The sequence below is a fragment of the Vipera ursinii genome, assembly GCF_947247035.1.
Source record: "Vipera ursinii genome assembly, chromosome: 7".
NCBI lineage: Eukaryota > Metazoa > Chordata > Lepidosauria > Squamata > Viperidae > Vipera > Vipera ursinii.
This window is the reverse complement of record NC_139521.1, coordinates 22,301,940-22,323,044: the sequence shown is the minus strand read 5'-3', so window position 1 is coordinate 22,323,044 and position 21,105 is coordinate 22,301,940. Positions and strand designations below refer to the sequence as shown.

The following is a 21,105-nucleotide window of genomic DNA, read 5'->3' as shown; positions in this document are numbered from 1 at the left end:
AGGATTGCTTTCTTGCATAAGGGATAGAATTCTGGGAGTTGAAGTACACAAGTTATAAAAGGACCAAGTTTGAAGACCCTTGACTTAGAGGAAAGAAATATTCCTATGCGAATGCTGTTTGTCGACTTTAGTTCGGCATTTAATACTATCATTTCTCAGAATTTAGTAGATAAACTGGACCTTCAATACTCCTTTGTGCAAATGAATTCTTGATTTTCTCACTGATAAGCCCCAGTATGTGCGAATTGGGACTAATATTTCTAAGATCATGTTCTTGAGCACAGGTTCTCCTCAGGGCTGTGTCCTAAGTCTGCTGTTGTTAACCCATTGACTCATGACTGTTGTGCAAGGTTTTGCTACCAACCATATGGTGAAGTATGTAGATGATACAATAGTGGTGGGCCTTCGTAAGATAATGAGGGTGATTACCAGGAGGAGGTAGAGGGTTTAATGAACTGGTGTAATAAAAACAGCCTGGTTTTAAATCTAGGAAGAACAAAAGAGATCGTTGTCTATTTCAGAAAAGGCAGGCACAATACACCTCTGTGTGTTAACTATTCCACTGTGGTGCTGGTTAATAGTATCAAGTTTCTGAATGTGGGGCTGAAGAGAGGTTAGCTTGGTTGCTCAACAATGAGACTGGTGAAGTGGGAACAGCAGAGCCGGCATTTTCTGTGTCTCATGAGAAGAGCATATCTTCCTTCCCCTATCCTTACTACTTTCTATAGAGGGACAATTGAAAGCATCCTGTTGTACTGTATTACTGTGGTTTGGAAGTATTACTGTTTCGGATAGGAAGGCTGTGCAGAGAGTGGTGAAGACAGCAGAAAAGATTATTAGAAGTTCACTTTCTTCTGTTCAGGACATAGCATATAAAAGATGCTTGACCAGGGTCCGCAGTATTGTCAGAGATGCTACACATCCTCTCCATGACTGATTTTTTGTTACCTTCTGAGAGGAGGCTTCATGGTATCCGAAACAGAACAACTAGATTCTGTAATAGCTTTCTACCGTACAGTATCAACCTTGTTAACTCTCAAAACTCTTTTTTCTGCCATGTATTCTGAATGGACTGTGATTTTTTATATATTTCCCATGTTTCCCTATCCCTCAAATAAGCCCAAGCTTGATTTTTAGGAGTGGAACTAATATAAGCCCTACCCCAAAAATGAGCCCAGGGAGGGTGTGCATGGCCAGCACAAGCAGTGGTGTGTACACGGGGGCCAATTGTGTCTGGCAGCAGCCGCAGCCTGCCAACCCCTTGGAGCAACATAGGTAAGTCCAACATGAAGGCTGGTGGGGTGGGGAGGCAGGTGATCCAGACACGCCGTGCACTTTTTGGAGAAATGACACTGAAAGCTTTGTCTGCTTGAAAATGGGGTGGTTGGAAATGGAGGGATTTGCTCCATTTCCAACCACCCCATTTTTAAGCAGACAAAGCTGCTATTCTCCGTCATTTGTCTGTCCAGGAGAAAAGTCTTTGGGCGCCAAATAGGAACCCAAACACTTCTCACCCAGAGGGAGTCTGGCATCTTCATCTGCTTGAAAATGGGGTGTTTGAAAACAGAGGGATATGTGTGTGTGTGTGTGTGTACGTATGTGTGTATGTGTATATATATAAACACACACATGCATATACATACACACACACACACACACACACACACACACACATATATGTGTGTGTTATTTGTATTATAGTCTTCCTGCCTTTAGTAAATGTCTATACATTGTTGGGTGCCTTTGTTTCCTTGCATTTAGAGATATTTAGTTAGTTAAAATGGTTAGGAATATGACATAAGCTTAATAATAAAAATACTAGATATGGTGGAGGAAAAATAAAGTGGGAATCAAATTCTGTAACAGACTTTGGAAAAAGGGATAACATCAAGGTTTAACTCCGGGGTGACGTTCAAAAGAAAGCTGTAACCTGTTGAATGTTTTCACCTCTTCAACCCATTTATATTTATGAAGTGCTCTTAAACCATGGTGTTTCTGAAAGAACCCTCTGCTGCTCATTGGTTATAGAAATTAACCTCAGGTAGGAAGATCCCATTTTGGGCATTATTATAGCATACTTGATTAAGATTGGGATTGTATTTGAAATAAACAAGACTATTTCAGTGTTAGAGAATCAAAAAATGTTAAAATGAAAAAATAGCAAAGTACTAGAAAGGGAATTGAACAAATAATGATAGCTAAAATTTTTGTCCTTGGTTCCAAGATAGCACAAATCCTGGTAGCTGATTTCAACTTTAAAGCAGAGGTCCCCAACTTTTGCATCTTGGTGCCCTGGCTGGGCAGGGGGAGGAGAACTGGGCCCCATGAGTGGCGGGCTGGTTTGCGTTCATGCGCAGCTCCACTCACACGAGAGAAACTTTGAGGCACCACTCATACAAGTGGGGATGTACGTACGCCAGCCTACCACTCACGTGGCCTGGTTGCAAATAGGCCATGGCCAGTAGTGGGCCATGGCCCACAGATTGGGGACCCCTGCTTTAAAGGACCAGCACTGGAAGGGAGGGGAAACTTTTGGGAACTTTCATTTGACCAGATGTATTGGCTATGGTATTGGGCTTCCAAGATACTCATAATTTTAAAGATTAAAAGAACATTTGGAAATAAGTTGCAGCCTACAAAACCAATTGAATGTCTTCCTGTCTCCTTAGTGTCTTGATGGTCCTTCTTTAAAGTCAGATTCCAAGTATTATTCAGTACGGTATTATCATATTATTCAAAGTAATAAGTAAAATGTAGTAATTGTCACCTGTAAGTGTTGGCCTTTATAGTATATATAGCATATAATGCCCTCATGTAGTGTAGTGATTATATGTTGGATTATTTATTTATTTATTTATTTATTTATTTATTTGATTTATATACCGCCCTTCTCCCGAAGGACTCAGGGCGGTGTTGTTGTTGTTAGCTGCGAAGTCGTGTCCGACCCATCGCGACCCTATGGACAACATTCCTCCAGGCCTTCCTGTCCTCTACCATCTTCTGGAGTCCATTTAAGCTCACGCCTACTGCTTCAGTGACTCCATCCAGCCACCTCATTCTCTGTCGTCCCCTTCTTCTATTGCCCTCGATCTTCCCCAGCATTAGGCTCTTCTCCAGGGAGTCCTTCCTTCTCATTAGGTGGCCAAAGTACTTGAGTTTTAGCTTCAGGATCTGGCCTTCTAAAGAGCAGTCAGGATTGATCTCCTCTAGGACTGACCGGTTTGATCGCCTTGCAGTCCAAGGGACTCGCAGGAGTCTTCTCCAGCACCACAGTTCAAAGGCCTCAATTCTTTGGCGCTCAGCCTTTCTTATGGTCCAACTTTCACTACCATACATTGCAACTGGAAAGACCATAGCCTTGACTATACGCACTTTTGTTGACAGGGTGATGTCTCTGCTTTTTAGTGTGCTGTCTAGATTTGCCATGGCTTTCCTCCCCAGGAGCAAGCGTCTTTTAATTTCTTGGCTACAGTCCCCATCTGCAGTGATCTTGGAGCCCAGGAAAATAAAATCTGTCACTACCTCCATTTCTTCCCCATCTATTTGCCAGGAATTGAGAGGGCCAGATGCCATGATCTTGGTTTTCTTAATGTTAAGTTTCAACCCAAGTTTTGCACTCTCCTTCTTCACCTGCAACAAGAGGCTCTTTAGTTCTTCTTCACTTTCTGCCATTAGAGTGGTATCATCTGCGTATCTTAGGTTGTTGATATTTCTTCCGGCAATCTTAATTCCAACTTTTGATTCATCTAGCCCTGCCTTTCTCATGATGTGCTCTGCATATAAGTTAAATAGGCAGGGCGACAGTATACAGCCTTGCCGGACTCCTTTCCCAATTTTGAACCAATCAGTGGTTCCGTGTCCAGTTCTCACTGTTGCTTCTTGACCCGCATATAGGTTTCTCAAGAGACCAATAAGATGGTCTGGTACTCCCATCTCTTTAAGAACTTGCCACAGTTTGTTATGATCCACACAATCAAAGGCTTTAGCATAGTCAATGAAGCAGAAGTAGATGTTTTTCTGGAACTCCCTAGCTTTCTCCATGATCCAGCGTATGTTGGCAATTTGATCTCTAGTTCCTCTGCCTCTTCGAAATCCTGCCTGCACTTCTGGTAGTTCTTGATCCACATACTGCTGAAGTCTAGCTTGTAGGATTTTAAGCATGACTTTACTAGCATGAGAAATGAGTGCAATGGTGCGATAGTTTGAACATTCTTTGGCACTGCCTTTCTTAGGAATTGGAATGTAAACTGATCTTTTCCAATCCTGTGGCCACTGTTGAGTTTTCCAAATTTGCTGGCAAATTGAGTGTAGCACTTTTACTGCATTGTCTTTTAAGATTTTGAATAGCTCAGCTGGAATACTGTCACCTCCACTAGCTTTGTTGTTGCTCAGCTTTTCTAAGGCCCACTTCACTTCACATTCTAGGATGTCTGGCTCGAGGTCAGTGACCACCTCATTGTGATTATCAGGGACGTTAAGCTCATTCTTGTATAGTTCTTCTGTGTAATTTTGCCACCTCTTCTTAATCTCTTCTGCCTCTGTTAGGTCCCTGCCATTTTGGTCCTTTATCATGCCCATTTTTGCATTAAACGTTCCCTTCATTTCTCCAATTTTCTTGAAAAGATCTCTGGTCCTCCCTATTCTATTGTTTTCTTCTATTTCTTTGCACTGTTCATTTAAGAAGGCATTCTTATCTCTTCTAGCTATTCTCTGGAATTCTGCATTCAATTGGGTGTATCTTTCTTTTTCTCCCTTGCCTTTCGCTTCCCTCCTTTCCTCAGCTATTTGCAAAGCTTCCTCAGACAGCCATTTTGCTTTCTTGCATTTCTTTTTCTTTGGGATGGTTTTGGTTGCTACCTGTTGTACAATGTCACGAACCTCTGTCCATAGTTCTTCAGGCACTCTGTCTATCAGATCTAATTCCTTAAATCTATTTGTCACCTCTACTGTATATTCAACAGGGATATGATTTAATTCATACCTGACTGGCCTAGTGCTTTTCCCTACTTTCTTCAGTTTAAGCCTAAACTTTGCAAGGAGAAGCTCATGGTCTGAGCCACAGTCAGCTCCTGGTCTTGTTTTTACTGACTGTATAGAGCTTCTCCATCTTTGGCTGCAGAGCATATAGTCAATCTGATTTCTGTGTTGACCATCTGGTGATGTCCATGTGTAGAGCCGTCTCTTGGGTTGTTGGAAAAGAGTGTTTGCTATGACCATCGTATTCTCTTGACAGAATTCTATCAGCCTGTGCCCTGCTTCATTTTGCACTCCAAGGCCAAACTTGCCTGTTATTCCAGTTATCTTTTGGCTTCCTACTTTAGCATTCCAATCCCCCATGATGATAAGAACAGGGCGGTGTACAGGGCAATAAAAATAAGAATACAGGATACAAGATTTAAAGTTAAATGATTGTACCCAATGTAGTAAGTTAGTTAAAATAATGTTAAAACCCCAAACCCATCAGGCCAGGCTGGCTTGTTCAAATAGATAAGTTTTTAGATCATGCCTGTAAACCGCCCTGAGTCCTCAGGGAAAGGGCGGTATATAAATACAATAAAATAAATAAATAAATAAATAAATGCCGGAAGGAGCGAAGGTCGGGGGCCATCCGGAGTTCAGCCGGTAAGCGGTTCCAAAGGATTGGTGCACCCACCGAGAATGCTCTCCCCCTGGGGGGTCACCAGCCGACATTCTCTGACCGGTGGTACCCTGAGGAGGCCCTCTCTGTGGGAGCGTACAGGACCGAGGGAAGTTGACGCCCGCAGTAGGTGCTCCCGTAGGTAATCCGGACCTATGCCATGTAGGGCTTTGTATGTCATCACCAGCACCTTGAATTTCACCCAGAAGGCAACTGGAAGCCAATGCAGCTCACGGAGCAGAGGTGTAACATGGGATTATGGATAAGGTGGCCCCAGGTTCAGATCCACTCTTAGCCATGGATATTCCTTGGGTAAGGCTAACCTATCACACGGGGCTTCTGTTGTCAGTGAAGGGAAGTTTCATGTAAATGCCCTGATTCCTGGAGAATTATGGCATAGAAATTTAGCAAAGAACCAAATTTATCCTCTAACTCATTTTCATATTGCTTGGTTTCACATTCTTAAAATAATTGGACCATGACTTGTCAGATACCATAAATCCACTAATTATTGTTTGGCAACAGCTACATGTTAATTCTCTCAAATAAATCTCTAGACCAAGTCTGAATTATGGGCTTATATAATTCTCAGCCTCTTAAGCAAAGGTCGATTCATATGAATCTGTTTTATTAAACCATAATTGACTCCATCTTGGGTTTTAACTAAACCAGAATTGAAATGTAAGATTGTATCAGTGTAATAAAAATCTAAGCCTTGATTTTAATTAGAAAACTTGAATTACATCACATATTTTTAGAGGAACAGAAAAGTACTGATTTTTTACTTAGAGCTAATTATATTTGGGGAGATTGTACGTGTGCAGTTTCTGTCCAATTTTCTGTGGAGTCAAAAACACTGGCACAGGTGGAAGCCAACCTTCTTTATTGCATTGCTTGTGAACATTTTGTTAAGAACACTGCAGTTTAGAAACTTGTGCAAATATTTGAACCTATTTGTACTTTGTAATAGTTTCAGAGTACAAATCACAATCACAAAATTGCTCTTCAACATTTAGTAATTTTTTAGTGTCTGTATGGGCAGGGTTCTATTTTTTTTGACAAATATTAGATTAATTTCTAGGAAAGTGTAATTCATGGAATTAGAACTTTAAAATGCAGCTTGTCTCATTATTAATTTTAAACTATGGCTTTATAGCCTGCTTTCAGATTTGTTAAGCTACAGTCTCCCAGATTAAATATAAAGGAACATATAATGTAACTCAATGCATGAAGCCATTTCAACATGGTCATGGATTCGACATGTGAATTCCTGGCTTAATCTTGCCTAATACATAAATATTTGATTTAAAGTTACTTAGAGCCTTTCCCAATTCTAGACGACTCTGGGCAATGTACAGCAACTAAAAGAAACTACATCACAAACTATCAAAAACTAAAAATAAACTCAAGCAAAACAAGCCCATTGCCAGAAAATTCAGAACTTTTTTCATGATCCAACAAACACCAGGCGAATGTGGCAAGGGATCCAGGCCATTATGGATTACAAGGTGACTCCATCGAGATGCAAGGATGACACAGACTTCATAAACCGGGGTAGGCAACCTGAATCGGTGAAAGAGCCACTTGGAACCGGTTCTCTCATTAAAAAAACCCCTGGGAGCCGCAAAATACGTGTGCGCATGCGCACGTGCATGCACATGTGCAGAACAGGATTTGATTAAAGTGGAGCTTACCTAAGTGAGACATACACTGGAGAGGAGGCCGAGCAAATTTCCCCCGCCTTGCCAGGCAGGCAAACGGAGGCTTCAAACACACACAAACACAAACACGAGGAAAAGGTGCAAAGCAAATTTCCCCCTCTATCCCCAGAGGCGGAACAAAGCAGAGAGGCGAAGAACATGGAAGAAAAGAAAGAAGATATAACCTTCAGCAAAGCAGCTTCCATGCAGAAGAAACACATTTGCACTTATGTGAGCAGGCATGTCCCCCCACAAGCAGCTCCCCCTCCCCCCAGCCTCCCCTCAGCCAAAAAACTCACCCTGCCTTAATTGCAGGCAAAACCTGCAGAAAGCCCAACCAGCCCGTGCAGATGCACTGCCTGCTCGCTTTTCCAAGGCACTCCAGCCCAGATTCTTTGCTCCCTTTTAGCTGGACAACCTTTAAAATTGGCTCCCCCCTCCTTCTCCAAGGCAAGCTGCCCTCCTCTCCATCCTGCGCCCCCACTCCCAAAGAGTTTGGCTGGCGGTTTGTCAATCACAGCTCTTCCTCCTCATCATCCCCCTCCCCAATCTGGCTTCAGCAGAGTTTTTGCCTGAAGAAGAAATGGGGCGCTCCCCCTCCTTCCCATCACTTCTTTGGTGCGTGTTTACCACTGCAGTTGATAAATTAGTATTCAGGTTGTTAAGTGAATCTGGTTTCCCCTTGTGATGGGTAGGCAGCCTTGGCTGTTTTATGAGTCCTGGGCTTAAACTCCCAGAATTCCTGAGCCAGCATGGAAACCTCTCCATTTCTCCTCAGCATGGCTGGCTCAGGAATTCTGGGAGTTGAAGTCCACAAGTCATAAAAGAGCCAAGGTTGCCTACCTGAGTCCTTGGGGCTGGCAGCCCCACCTGCGCCTCCTTACCCAGGTTCTTAAGGTAAAATCCTTTTTAAAAAGCCAGCCTTGCACACAGGTGGCTGTGAGCAGCTCCAAGACTGTTTCCCCTCAGCTGCTTGGGAACAAGTAAACGCCCCTCCCATTTGGTGACTGTTATTATTCATTTACAAGCAAAAGAAGAAGAAAAACAGAAAAATTGAAGAGATAAAAAGGGGGGGAAACAAAATACACCTTTGAAAATCTGAAAAGGAGGGGATGGGGAAGGGGTTCTCTGAAGGATTCCGAGGACGGGGGGAGGGGGTGCAGACGGAGAAGAACGGGGAGACACCAAGAAGGGGAGATGGGGGAGAGAGAGAAAGAGAGGGAGAGAGGAAGGGGGGAAAAACACCCAAATATTCCCACGGGGGTTACGGAACCTCTTTACAAATCGAAGAGGGGGCGGGGGGGCTGGGAAAAAGGAGAAGAAATACATACCATGCGGGCCTCCCACCCACACACCGGCCTGTGCGCCTCTCCGGTCTATGTACAACGTACATGCGCATGCGCGCACACGCACACACAGAGATCCTGTGTCAGCTGCCAGGACCACCCAAAGCCATCCAGCCAAGCCTTGCAGCCTGATCCAAGAGCAGAGGGTGAGAAGGAGGAGGAGAAAGAGAGAGAAAGAGGGAGAGAAGGAGCCAAGGGTCTTCCGGCCCCCCTCCCGAAGCCCACCAAGCAAGAGAAGCTGCAATTCCATCTCTTGGGGGGGCGGGGGGAGAGGAGGAGCTCCCCCTGCAGAGTCTGAAACATTTATTAGAGGGTTGCACAATCTGTGTGAAATATAAAGTCCCTTATAAAATACTCGGTTTGCAGCTCTCTAGAAATCCCTTTACCAACTCAGAGCACAATCCCAAACAAGGATAAGCTCTCTGCAATAATAGTGGTAACTTGCTCGTAAGGTCTGCTCTAGAAGTTTCACAAGATAGGAATTTTATAGCTATGGAAATACTTGAAAATTGGACCTAATAAAAATATCAGTCACATAACATTTGGATTTAAGATGTTAAGAAGTAGGTCCAGTGACCCAAAATACCAATGGAAAAGCTTTTAAGAATAAATATGCTTTAGCTATACAACTAAATATAACAACAAACAGAAGGGAGGAATTAAAAGTAGTAAAGTCAGCTCAAGATCGGCTCCAAATATACATACAAATTTAATACAGTAATTGCGCAAAATGAAAAAGCAATGTTAGCTGCTTATGATTATCAAGGTTAAAGTTATATGCTTCACAAATGAAGTTTAAATAAAACCCTTAAAATTTGGATATGTCTTTTTTGCTTCCTTAGTGGAAAACCAAGTGCAGAACATTTTTATGAAGCTAGAAACTAATGTGCAAACTAGAGATTAATGTATTAGTTTTTGTGAAAGAGTCAAGTAATGATTCGGTTACATGTTTATGGAGGAACTATTTCAAGCCTTGCAGAGAGAAGGGGGGGAAAACGCGCCTTCTCCCCGCCGGGGCTGCTAGCCACGGCGAGGAGAAGGAAGGTGGGAAAACGTGCCTTCTCCCCGCCGGGGCTGCTAGCCACGATGAGGAGAAGGAAGGGGGGAAAACGCGCCTTCTCCCCGCCGGGGCTGCTAGCCACGGCGAGGAGAAGGAAGGGGGGAAAACGCGCCTTCTACCCGCCGGGGCTGCTAGCCACGGCGAGGAGAAGGAAGGGGGGGAAACGCGCCTTCTCCCCGCCGGGGCTGCTAGCCTCGGCAAGGAGAAGGAAGGGGGGAAAACGCGCCTTCTCCCCGCTGGGGCTGCTAGCCTCGGCAAGGAGAAGGGGAGGCAACCCTAACCCTACCCTCCCACCGCAAACGAAGAGGTGGCGAAGGCAGCAGATCTGCAAGCCTCCGCCACCCCACCCTACTCACCTTTTTAGTTCTCCCATCTCTTCCTCCACTCTGCCAAGTGCAGTTAAAAAAACAAAGAGGTTTGTGGGTAGTCCCACAAATGGTTTGTGGGCGGTCCCACAAACCAACCAATCAATTTAAAAGTTTTTTTGTGAGAAGTTTAAATTGATTAAATTTTTTTAATGCCACTTTTTCCCCCCAAAAGTAAACATGGCAGAGGGAGGAGGCCTGGGAGCTGCGTGGGACGGCTCAAAGAGCCGCATGCAGCTCCAGAGCCGCAGGTTGCCGACCTGTGTCCTAAACAAACTGAATACATTTTTTGGAAGATTTGAGGCATCAAATAGCACTCCTGCTAGGAAAGCTGTGCCCCATCCTGACGAGCAAGAAGACACTGCAGAAAGTTAATATTTGGAAAGCAGCAGGCCCAGATAACATCCCTGGACGACACGTGGGATGCGCAAATAAGCTGGCTTGTGTGATCACAGATATTTTCAATCTCTCATTGCAGCAGGCAATGGTCCCATCGTGCTTTAAGATGGCCATCATCTTGCCAGTGCCAAAAAAGTCCACAATTACAGGCCTCAATGTTTACTGTCCAGTTGCACTGACATCCATCATTATGAAATGCTTTGAGAAGCTGATAAAAGGCATTATCATATCCACTCTCCCGCCAACATTTGACCCGCTTCAGTTTGCCTACCGACCAAATTTCTCCACAGAGGATGTTATTTCTTTCGTTCTCCATCTGAGCTTGAAACACTTAGAAGAAAGAAATACTCATGTGCGTTTGTTGTTTGTTGACAGTTCAGCATTTAACACAAACATTCCCCAGCATCTAGTAGACAAACTGGGCCTTCTAGGCTTAAACACTCCTTTGTACAACTGGATTCTTGATTTTCTTACCAATAGGCCCCATTATGTGCGAGTTGGAACAAATACCTCTAATACCATTTTCTTGAGCACAGGTTCTCCTCAGGGCTGCGTCCTAAATCCGCTGCTGTTCACCCTGTTGACCCATGACTGTTGTGCTAGGTTTGCCACCAACCATATTGTGAAGTTTGCAGATGATACAACAGTAGTGGGCCTTATTCATGATGACAAGGTGGAAGCTTACCGCAAGGAGGTTGAGGAGTTGGTGAACTGGTGTAAGGAAAACAGCCTAGTTTTAAATACTGGGAAAACCAAACAGATCGTTGTTGATTTCAGAAAAGGCAGGCACAGCCATACTTCTCTGTGCATTAATGATTCATCTGTAAAGATGGTTACCAGTATCAAATTCCTGGGTGTAGGTTGGCTTGGTTGCTCAACAGTGAGAAACTGGTGAAGTGGGCACAGCAGCGCCTGCATTTTCTGCGTCGCATAAGAAAATCACATCTTCCCCTGTCCTGACCACTTTCTACAGGGGGCAAGAACAGACCAAAGGGAAAATAAATATTTCAGGACAACTATGTTGAAATGGAAAAATAGACGATTTGTTAGGTCTTCCAAAAAATGGCGACTGGATGGCCTCTTTTATCTCAAACAACATATATAATAACGGAGAAATATTTAATGACTTAAAAGAACGGATATGGAAGGCGAGTTGGCAAAGAAAGCAAGCTAGAATAAGGCTATTATGTAAGTTTATTCGTGGGGGGGAGATGAAGAGCAAAATGGCACCTCTGTTTTCTATTGCTACCAGAGGGTGTCCCTTTCAAGGGAAGTGACCAAAACGTGCTGCAACCACCCAGCAGATGGGGGGAGGGGAAATAAAAAACAAACACCCTCCCACCCCTCCCCCACTGCCAATCCTCAACAGAAATGCTCACAACAATGAAAACCTCGGACAGGAGGAAGAGCGCCGCCGTGCAGGCAGGCAGGTGTCTTGCTCGGCTGTGGCTTGGGGGGCACTTTTTTCAGTGCCATTGTAACTTCAAACAGTCACTAAGCAAACTGTTGTAAGTCAAAGACTACCTGTACTTCATCACTTTTTTCCTTTTTCCTTTTTCCTTTTTTTTTGGTCATCAAGTTTTTGACACCTTGCTAGGCGACTGGTGGTACTTGTATGTTGTCATATCTTAAAAGTGGTGCAATGGGTGAAAAGGTTGAAAAGCCCTGCCCTAGACTAGTGAAACGTTTTTATAATCTATATCCTGACAAACCTGAATGATTTCTCTCATATCTTTTTCTCTCCCCTTTTATTGTGTTTTGTTCTGCAGGTTTAATCCCTTTCTTTTGGGGTGGCAGTATGTCAGGTCCCCTTTTGGGTGCCCTGCCATTCTGTTGGAGGGGGAGGAATAGGTTCTAATCTAGGTGGAACATTCTTTGCATGCTTTCACTTTTGCTGTAAGCACATGGTAATTAGGGAAGGGGATCGTCTTCAGAGACGAGATGGGCTCCCTCTCAGCTGGTTCCAGCCTGATGCCAAGGTCGCTGCGCGCTGAGGATCCAGCTTGTACCTCAGCGTTCTCAAAACAACCTTGAGGCAATACATTGGCTGCCGGTGGACTGGTCAGGGGAGGTTGGGTTTCGGAATGGGAAGAACAACTTTAGGCTTTGCACAGGACCATTAGATTCTGCCTGTCTTTACTGCAACCACTTTCAGTAAAAGTTCTTTTGATTAACCCTATGGAGTCAAGAGCCTGCTTTCCTGAAAAGATCAGCTGGGGCAGGTCCTTACAGAATCCTTGTTGTGTGGTGCCTAGAAACTGAAATACACAGGTGGATGTAAAGTGAAATGATTATTTTTCATAACTTGAAGACTTTCAGTTGATGAAGCCTACAACTACATTTGCTTTGCTTGTCTGCATTCATGTCACTGTTGATTATCATCGGCGTGTGATAAACTGCAGTTAATACTAATATACTTAATATGCAATTAAACAATGAATTATTTAAATATTAAAATTATAATGACACATTATTAAAAATAGTTGATCATGAGAAGATCAGTGGCACAATGAAAGATAGTTACTGATCAATAGTAATAGACTGGGACAGATTAATATCAAGTGAGTTTTTCACAATGACTATCACCACTACTGTCTACATTGCATTGTCAACAATAGTGAACAAGTCAGGCCAAGGATGTGAAGCATAAAAAATTTCTGCTAGGCTATCCTATCTCCATTACAAGATAACGTGAAGCTGTATGGAAAGCTTGATCTTGTGCAGGCATTTCCCCTCGTGCATATATACGTCTATATTCCCCTCATGCATATATACACCTGACTTTTTTCCCCTAAATAAAATATTCTGTACTAGTCTCTATTAAATTTCATTCCATTGTTTTGAGCTCATTTCTCTAATCTGTCAAGCTTTCTTATTATCTCTTCTCCCTTCTGTTCATATACTCTGGGTTTATTACCTTCATCCTCAATCTCTATATTTAAATCCATTGTTTGTTATATTTAAAGCAACAAACTGGTTTGTCCTTAACCTCTGTATTCCAATTGCTTCTGAAAACTTTTGGGTCTTTACATGTCTTTAAATAAAGGCAGGGAAACAGTGCTAAACAGCAACCCTAGTAAGGAGAGTCCTGCTGGTTTAAGTTCTAAGTCAGTAAGTCTCATTTAGTACGGTAGTACAGGGCTTTTCAATCTTTTCACCCATTGTACCACTTTTAGGATAAGGCAATATCCGAGTATCACCAGTCACCCAGTAAGGTATCAAAAACTTGACCAAAAAAGAGGAAAAAAATGATAAAGTACAGTCCTCGACTTCCAGCAATTCGCTTAGTGACTGTTTGAAGTTACGATGGAACTGAAAAAAGTGACTTATGACCATTTTTCATATTTATAACTGTTGCAGCATCCCCAAAGTCATGTGATTTACATTCGGATACTTGGCAACTGATTCATACTTAATGACAGTCACAGTATCCCAGGGTCATGTGATCCCCTTTTGCAACTTTTTGACAAGCAAAGTCAATGGCAGGGGGGCGGGCAGCTCATCACTCAGGTTGCAGGGTGCCTGTGTGGCAGGAATCCATGGGTCTGGTGGAGGGGATGGGACTGGGGTAGGTGCCCTCCTTCCCTCCCTCTCTCCCATTGTCCCTTCTTTCCTTCCTTTCTTCCCTTCTTTGTCCCTTCTTTTTGCAAGCAGGAAATCTTGCACAGGAATTGCAGCCAGGAATTTCTCCCCCCTCCACACACACACATTCTTTCTGTGGCTTCCCCCGCATCTGGGGTTTCCTCATTTCTTCTTTTCTTCCTTTCTTCCCTCCCTCTTTGTCCCTTCCTCCATCCCTCCCTTTCCTTCCTTCCTTCCCTCTTTGTCCCTTCCTTCCTTCCCTCCTATTGTCCCTAACTTTCTTCATTCCTTTCTTCCCTCCTTCTTTGTCCCTTTGTTTTGCAAACAGGAAATCTTGCACAGGAATTGCAACTAGGGATTTCTTCCCCCACAGACACACACACTCTTTCCCTGGCTTGCCCTGCATCTGGGGTTTCCTCATTTCTTCTTTCCTTCCTTTCTTTCTTCCTTCCCTCCCTCTTTGTTCCTCCCTCCCTCCCTCCCTTTCCTTCCTTCCTTCCCTCTTTGTCCCTTCCTTCCTTCCCTCACATTGTCCCTACCTTTCTTCTTTCCTTCCTTCCTTCCTTCCTTCCCTCTTTCTCCCTTCCTTTTGCAAGCAGGAAATCTTGCATAGGGATTGCAGCTGGAGATCCCCCCTCCTTCCCTGGCTTGTCCCGGCTTGTTAGGGCTTTCACACACACCCTAAGCGGCATTATTACAAAGTCAGCTTATTGCCCCCAACAATCTGGGTCCTCATTTTACCTACCTCGGAAGGATGGAAGGCTGAGTCAACCTTGAGCCTGGTGGGATGCGAACCTGCACTAATTGCAGGCAGCTGGTGTTACTTAAGGAGGCATTAGCCCATTGCCCCACCAAGGCTCGTATGGAGTTGCCAGCTGATCAGTGGCCCTGGATGCCGCATCCCAGGTGCACAGTGTTGCTCCCATGCATCGGAGCTCTCTGTGGACTGGAACCCATTGGAGGTTGGGGCCGGCTGTATGGAGTCGCTAACAGTGGGGGGGAGGGAGTCAGGCGGATGCATTTTTCCCTCCACACCCGCGTTCTGATGGCTTTGCCTAGCATGCGTTAGCAAAACAAATGGCCTCAATTTCTACCTGCTGCCGTAGCATGAGTCCTCGGGGAGGGTGCGCGCCATCTGGCCACTTTGCTTTCCCCTCCGAAAGCCGGGCACCTTGGGAAGAGGAGGGGAGGAAACGTCTCGAGCCCTGGGAGGCAACGTGAGGGCCGTGAGGGGTATCACAAGCTCGTGGGGGGGGGAAGGAAAATAAGATGAAAGAGAGTGAGGCTGCAACAGAGAGAGAAAGGGGGAAAGAAGGAAGGGGCGGTTGTGAGGTTGGTGCTCAGGGCCACGATGCGAGTGGTCTCAAACACCTACCTGCCGAGGGAGTGGATGGCTCTGTCCCCTTCAGGCTCGTGCTTGCCTCTGAAGTAGGAAGAGGGGGGGAAGGACAACATGGATCCTGCATGAGAAAAGTTCAATCCAGTTGCTGCACAATGAGTCCCTGGGGAGGGCAGGGCCTCATTCTCCGCCTGCGCTTTTTGTGCGCCCTCGGTAGGGTTGCTGCAGGCTGCCACCAAGCAACATGTTTTCTGGCCGCAAGTGAGCTGGGAAGGAGTGGAGCGGGGGGGCGGCAGAAGGGAGGAAGGCAACACCGTGTACCACCAGCAAGGTGCTCTCGTACCACCAGTGGTACATGTACCACCAGTTGAAAAGCCCTACAGTAGGATGTACATGGACTGAGTGCCATCTCTGAGAGATTCCTGCCAGGAATTTGTTCAATTCAGTTTGGAGATTTTTGGAACTGAATAAGATTGGGGCAAATCCATGGGCGTTAGGGGAAGAATTGGTGGGTGGAACAGAAGGTAGCAACAATTAGTAAAGAACTATATTTTACATCTGTGGTGGCAAACCTATGACACAGGTGCCACAGGTGGCACGCAGAGTCCTCTCTGTGGGCATGCACACCATCGCCCCAGTCTTAGGCCTTCAGCTGGGTTTTATAAAACCTTTTCGCTTTAGGTCTCCACTGCTGTGTGCAAAAAAAGAAGGTTCAATCAATCAATCAATCAATTTCAACTTATCGCGGGGGGGGAAGATCTTGCAAAGTTGGAATTGATTGAACTTTTTAGTCCCACCCAGTCTGCCGTTACCGCCACACCCACTCAATGGGCCACGCCCACCCAGCACACGATGATACATAAGTGGATTTTGGGTTGCAGTTTGGACTCTCAGTCTCTAAAAGGTTCGCCATCACTGTTCTAGATATTGCCACTGTGGAGTTGTGGATGGAGCACTGATGCATGCTGATCATGCGTAAGAAACACTAGGAAAGATAGTAAGATTTAAAGTGATGCTGTCACGTGTGTTGGCCTAGATCAGGGGTCTCCAAACTTGGTAACTTTTAAGAGTTGTGGACTTCAACTCCCAGAATTCCCCAGCCAGCTTTGGGAATTCTGGAATTGAAGTCCACAAGTCTTAAAGTTGCAAGTTTGGAGACCCCTGACTTAGATTAATTTAAAGTAGTTCACTACGGCAGCTGAGAAAAAATGAGAAAAATGCTAGAAAATTCAGTTTTTAAAAAGAGGTTTTCTTTCAATACAGATCTTTCTCTACTGAGGTTTATCAATGCAGAGCTAACAAGAGGTTACTTTCTTGAACACAATGAAGCCAAGTATACAGAACGGAGAGAGAGAGTGTATACATGCATGCGCATACCAAGAGAATTGGAAAAGGTAAGTTAATTTCTCAGAATTTTATTATGCCTAAGGAATGCTCACTCTCATTTTATAGAACACATGAACCTTTTTTTGTTAATATAAAGATTCTAAAAACAATTGGAGGCCAGATTGTTGATTTTTTAAAAAAAAAAACCACTATGTAACATAAGGATGTTACTCCAACTCCATTTTTTCTGTGTTCAGTCTGGCATTCAGTTTGCCTTAAGTCTGATAACACTATAATTGAATATGTTGGATAAGCAGTGATATATCAACAGGAGAACAACATGTAAAGCCAAAATTCATTTGTCTGAGAATGAGTTCTATCACCAACGGAAAAAATGTTTGTTTAAAAAGTTGCTGATCTTTGGTGGTGGGAAATGTAGACTTTGTTTCTGGACTGACAAATACTAGTGGGACTCCCTTAAAATTTTGCTGTCCGATGGAAGAGAGATGGAAGCATTGTTGTTGTTGTTAGCTGTGAAGTCGTGTCCGACTCATCACGACCCTATGGACAACATTCCTCCAGGCCTTCCTGTCTTCTACCATCTTCTGGAGTCCATTTAAGCTCACGCCTACTGCTTCAGTGACTCCATCCAGCCACCTCATTCTCTGTCGTCCCCTTCTTCTATTGCATTAGGCTCTTCTCCAGTGAGTCCTTCCTTCTCATTAGGTGGCCAAAGTATTTGAGTTTTAGCTTCAGGATCTGGCCTTCTAAAGAGCAGTCAGGATTGATCTCCTCTAGGACTGACTGGTTTGATTGCCTTGCAGTCCAAGGGACTCGCAGGAGTCTTCTCCAGCACCATAGTTCAAAGGCCTCAATTCTTTGGCGCTCAGCCTTTCTTATGGTCCAACTTTCACTGCCATACATTGCAACTGGGAAGACCATAGCCTTGACTATACGCACTTTTGTTGACAGGGTGATGTCTCTGCTTTTTAGTGTGCTGTCTAGATTTGCCATGGCTTTCCTTCCCAGGAGCAAGCGTCTTTTAATTTCTTGGCTACAGTCCCCATCTGCAGTGATCTTGGAGCCCAGGAAAACAAAATCTGTCACTACCTCCATTTCTTCCCCATCTATTTGCCAGGAATTGAGAGGGCCAGATGCCATGATCTTGGTTTTCTTAATGTTAAGTTTCAACCCAAGTTTTGCACTCTCCTTCTTCACCCGCAACAAGAGGCTCTTTAGTTCTTCTTCACTTTCTGCCATTAGAGTGGTATCATCTGCGTATCTTAGGTTGTTGATATTTCTTCCAGCAATCTTAATTCCAATTTTTGATTCATCTAGCCCTGCCTTTCTCATGATGTGCTCTGCATATAAGTTAAATAGGCAGGGCGACAGTATACAGCCTTGCCGGACTCCTTTCCCAATTTTGAACCAATCAGTGGTTCCGTGTCCAGTTCTCACTGTTGCTTCTTGACCTGCATATAGGTTTCTCAAGAGACAAATAAGATGGTCTGGTACTCCCATCTCTTTAAGGACTTGCCACAGTTTGTTATGATCCACACAATCAAAGGCTTTAGCATAGTCAATGAAGCAGAAGTAGATGTTTTTCTGGAACTCCCTAGCTTTCTCCATGATCCAGCGTATGTTGGCAATTTGATCTCTAGTTCCTCTGCCTCTTCGAAATCCTGCCTGTACTTCTGGTAGTTCTTGATCCACATACTGCTGAAGTCTAGCTTGTAGGATTTTAAGCATGACTTTACTAGCATGAGAAATGAGTGCAATGGTGCGATAGTTTGAACATTCTTTGGCACTGCCTTTCTTTGGAATTGGAATGTAAACTGATCTTTTCCAATCCTGTGGCCACTGTTGAGTTTTCCAAATTTGCTGGCAAATTGAATGTAGCACTTTTACTGCACTGTCTTTTAAGATTTTGAATAGCTCAGCTGGAATACTGTCACCTCCACTAGCTTTGTTGTTGCTCAGCTTTTCTAAGGCCCACTTCACTTCACATTCTAGGATGTCTGGCTCGAGGTCAGTGACCACCTCATTGTGATTATCTGGGACGTTAAGCTCATTCTTGTATAGTTCTTCTGTGTAATTTTGCCACCTCTTCTTAATCTCTTCTGCCTCTGTTAGGTCCCTGCCATTTTGGTCCCTTATCATGCCCATTTTTGCATGGAATGTTCCCTTCATCTCTCCAATTTTCTTGAAAAGATCTCTGGTCCTCCCTATTCTATTGTTTTCTTCTATTTCTTTGCACTGTTCATTTAAGAAGGCATTCTTATCTCTTCTAGCTATTCTCTGGAATTCTGCATTCAATTGGGCGTATCTTTCTTTTTCTCCCTTGCCTTTCACTTCCCTCCTTTCCTCAGCTATTTGCAAACTTTCCTCAGACAGCCATTTTGCTTTCTTGCATTTCTTTTTCTTAATTCATACCTGAGTGGCCTAGTGCTTTTCCCTACTTTCTTCAGTTTAAGCCTAAACTTTGCAAGGAGAAGCTCATGGTCTGAGCCACAGTCAGCTCCTGGTCTTGTTTTTACCGACTGTATAGAGCTTCTCCATCTTTGGCTGCAGAGCATATAGTCAATCTGATTTCTGTGTTGACCGTCTGGTGTGACCATCGTATTCTCTTGACAAAATTCTATCAGCCTGTGCCCTGCTTCATTTTGTACTCCAAGGCCAAACTTGCCTGTTATTCCAGTTATCTTTTGGCTTCCTACTTTAGCATTCCAATCCCCCATGATGATAAGGACATCATTTTTTGGTGTTACTTCTATAAGGTGCTGTAGGGCTTCATAGAACTGGTCAATTTCATCCTCCTCAGCACTGGTGGTTGGGGCATAGACTTGGACTACTATGATATTGAATGGTTTCCCTTGGATTCGAACTGAGATCATTCTGTCATTTTGAGGATTGTATCCCAGTATTGATTTTCCTACTCTTTTATTGACTATGAAGGCTACTCCATTTCTTCTGAGGGATTCTTGCCCGCAGTAGTATACCTGATGGTCATCTGAATTAAATTCACCCATTCCTGTCCATTTTAGTTCGCTGATACCTAAGATGTCGATGTTCAGTCTTGTCATCTCTTGTTTGACCACGTCCAGCTTTCCTTGATTCATGGATCTTACATTCCAGGTTCCTATGGAGAAAAAATCTTTACAGCATCGGACTTTCCTTTCACCACCAGACACATCCACAGCTGAGCGTCCTTGCGGCTTTGGCCCAGTCGCTTCATTCTTTCTGGTGCTACTAGTACTAGCCCTCTGCTCTTCCCCAGTATCATATTGGACGCCTTCCGACCTGAGGGGCTCATCTTCCAGCGTCATATCGTTTTGCCTTTTGGTACTGTCCATAGGGTTTTCATGGCAAAGATACTGGAGTGGGTTGCCATTTCCTTCTCCATTGGATCACGTTTTGTCAGAACTCTCTGCTATGACCTGTCCGTCTTGGGTGGCCCTGCACGGCATAGCTCATAGCTTCATTGAATTACGCAAGCCCCTTCGCCACGACAAGGCAGTAATCCATGAAGGGGATGGAAGCATAAAAATGCTAAATCAATCTGATAACAGAACTTCCTTATTTTTATGTTAATTTACATGTTAAGCTTAAGTAATAGAACAACACACAGAAAAATAAAATAAGAACTAGTAAAACCACTTTAGTAGCAGCAATAAAGGAAGGAAACCACAGGACAAAAATGATGTGTGAACAATATTATTTTAACTGGTTTCCTTAGACGTCAGCAGAAGTTATCTGATGCAGTGTGTTCTATGTCTAAGGAACTGCAGTGATTCATTATTTTCTGTGGATATTATGGGTATTATGAAAGGTGACATTTTTACCCATGGGCACAGCTGTACCAACAATGGTGTAATGTGACAGGAGATAGCCTATGGGTGCCAGACTCCCCCTCTTTCTATATGCAAGAAAGAGATGGACAACTTCTAAGTCACTGAAAACATAGGCAAACCTGGATAATCATAACTAACTGATCACATTCTCTGAGATGCTGTAGCTTGTTTTATGAGCTAGCACAAAATCCATACAGAGAATACGAGATTTCAAAAATTTCATGTTTAACAGTTTTCCCACTGCTGAATATGACCCTTTTAATATTAGGGCACAGAAGTGTGACATCTCATAGGACAAGTGAAATGAGATTCTCCCCACTGTGTCTCAGCTCTGCCTTCTCTTCCCCATCAGGCAATTTGACTGATACTTGACCAATCCAGGGTACCATAAAGCCAAGATGGCACTGTTAGAAGACAGGTACCCACAGCAGTATATTAATACGCATGACTGGAAGCTAATATTGTTGGGGAGGGGAAGTAAAAATAATAATTAAACAGC

At 43.9% G+C, this 21,105-nt stretch overlaps 1 protein-coding gene across 3 annotated transcripts in view; it reads left to right on the top strand.

The window, feature by feature from the left end:
• TAPT1 (transmembrane anterior posterior transformation 1) overlaps window positions 1–21,105 on the top strand; it is a 146,143-nt gene that overhangs the window by 1,076 nt on the left and 123,962 nt on the right. For 2 of the 3 annotated variants that reach the window (XM_083366918.1, XM_083366917.1), the window contains exon 2: window positions 16,693–16,823. In XM_083366918.1, coding sequence (XP_083223044.1) covers window positions 16,693–16,823 — 131 coding nt within the window. Of the gene's footprint in view, window positions 1–14,955; window positions 15,053–16,692; window positions 16,824–21,105 lie in introns of those variants that run through there. The other variant, XM_083366919.1, reaches the window with a different exon arrangement.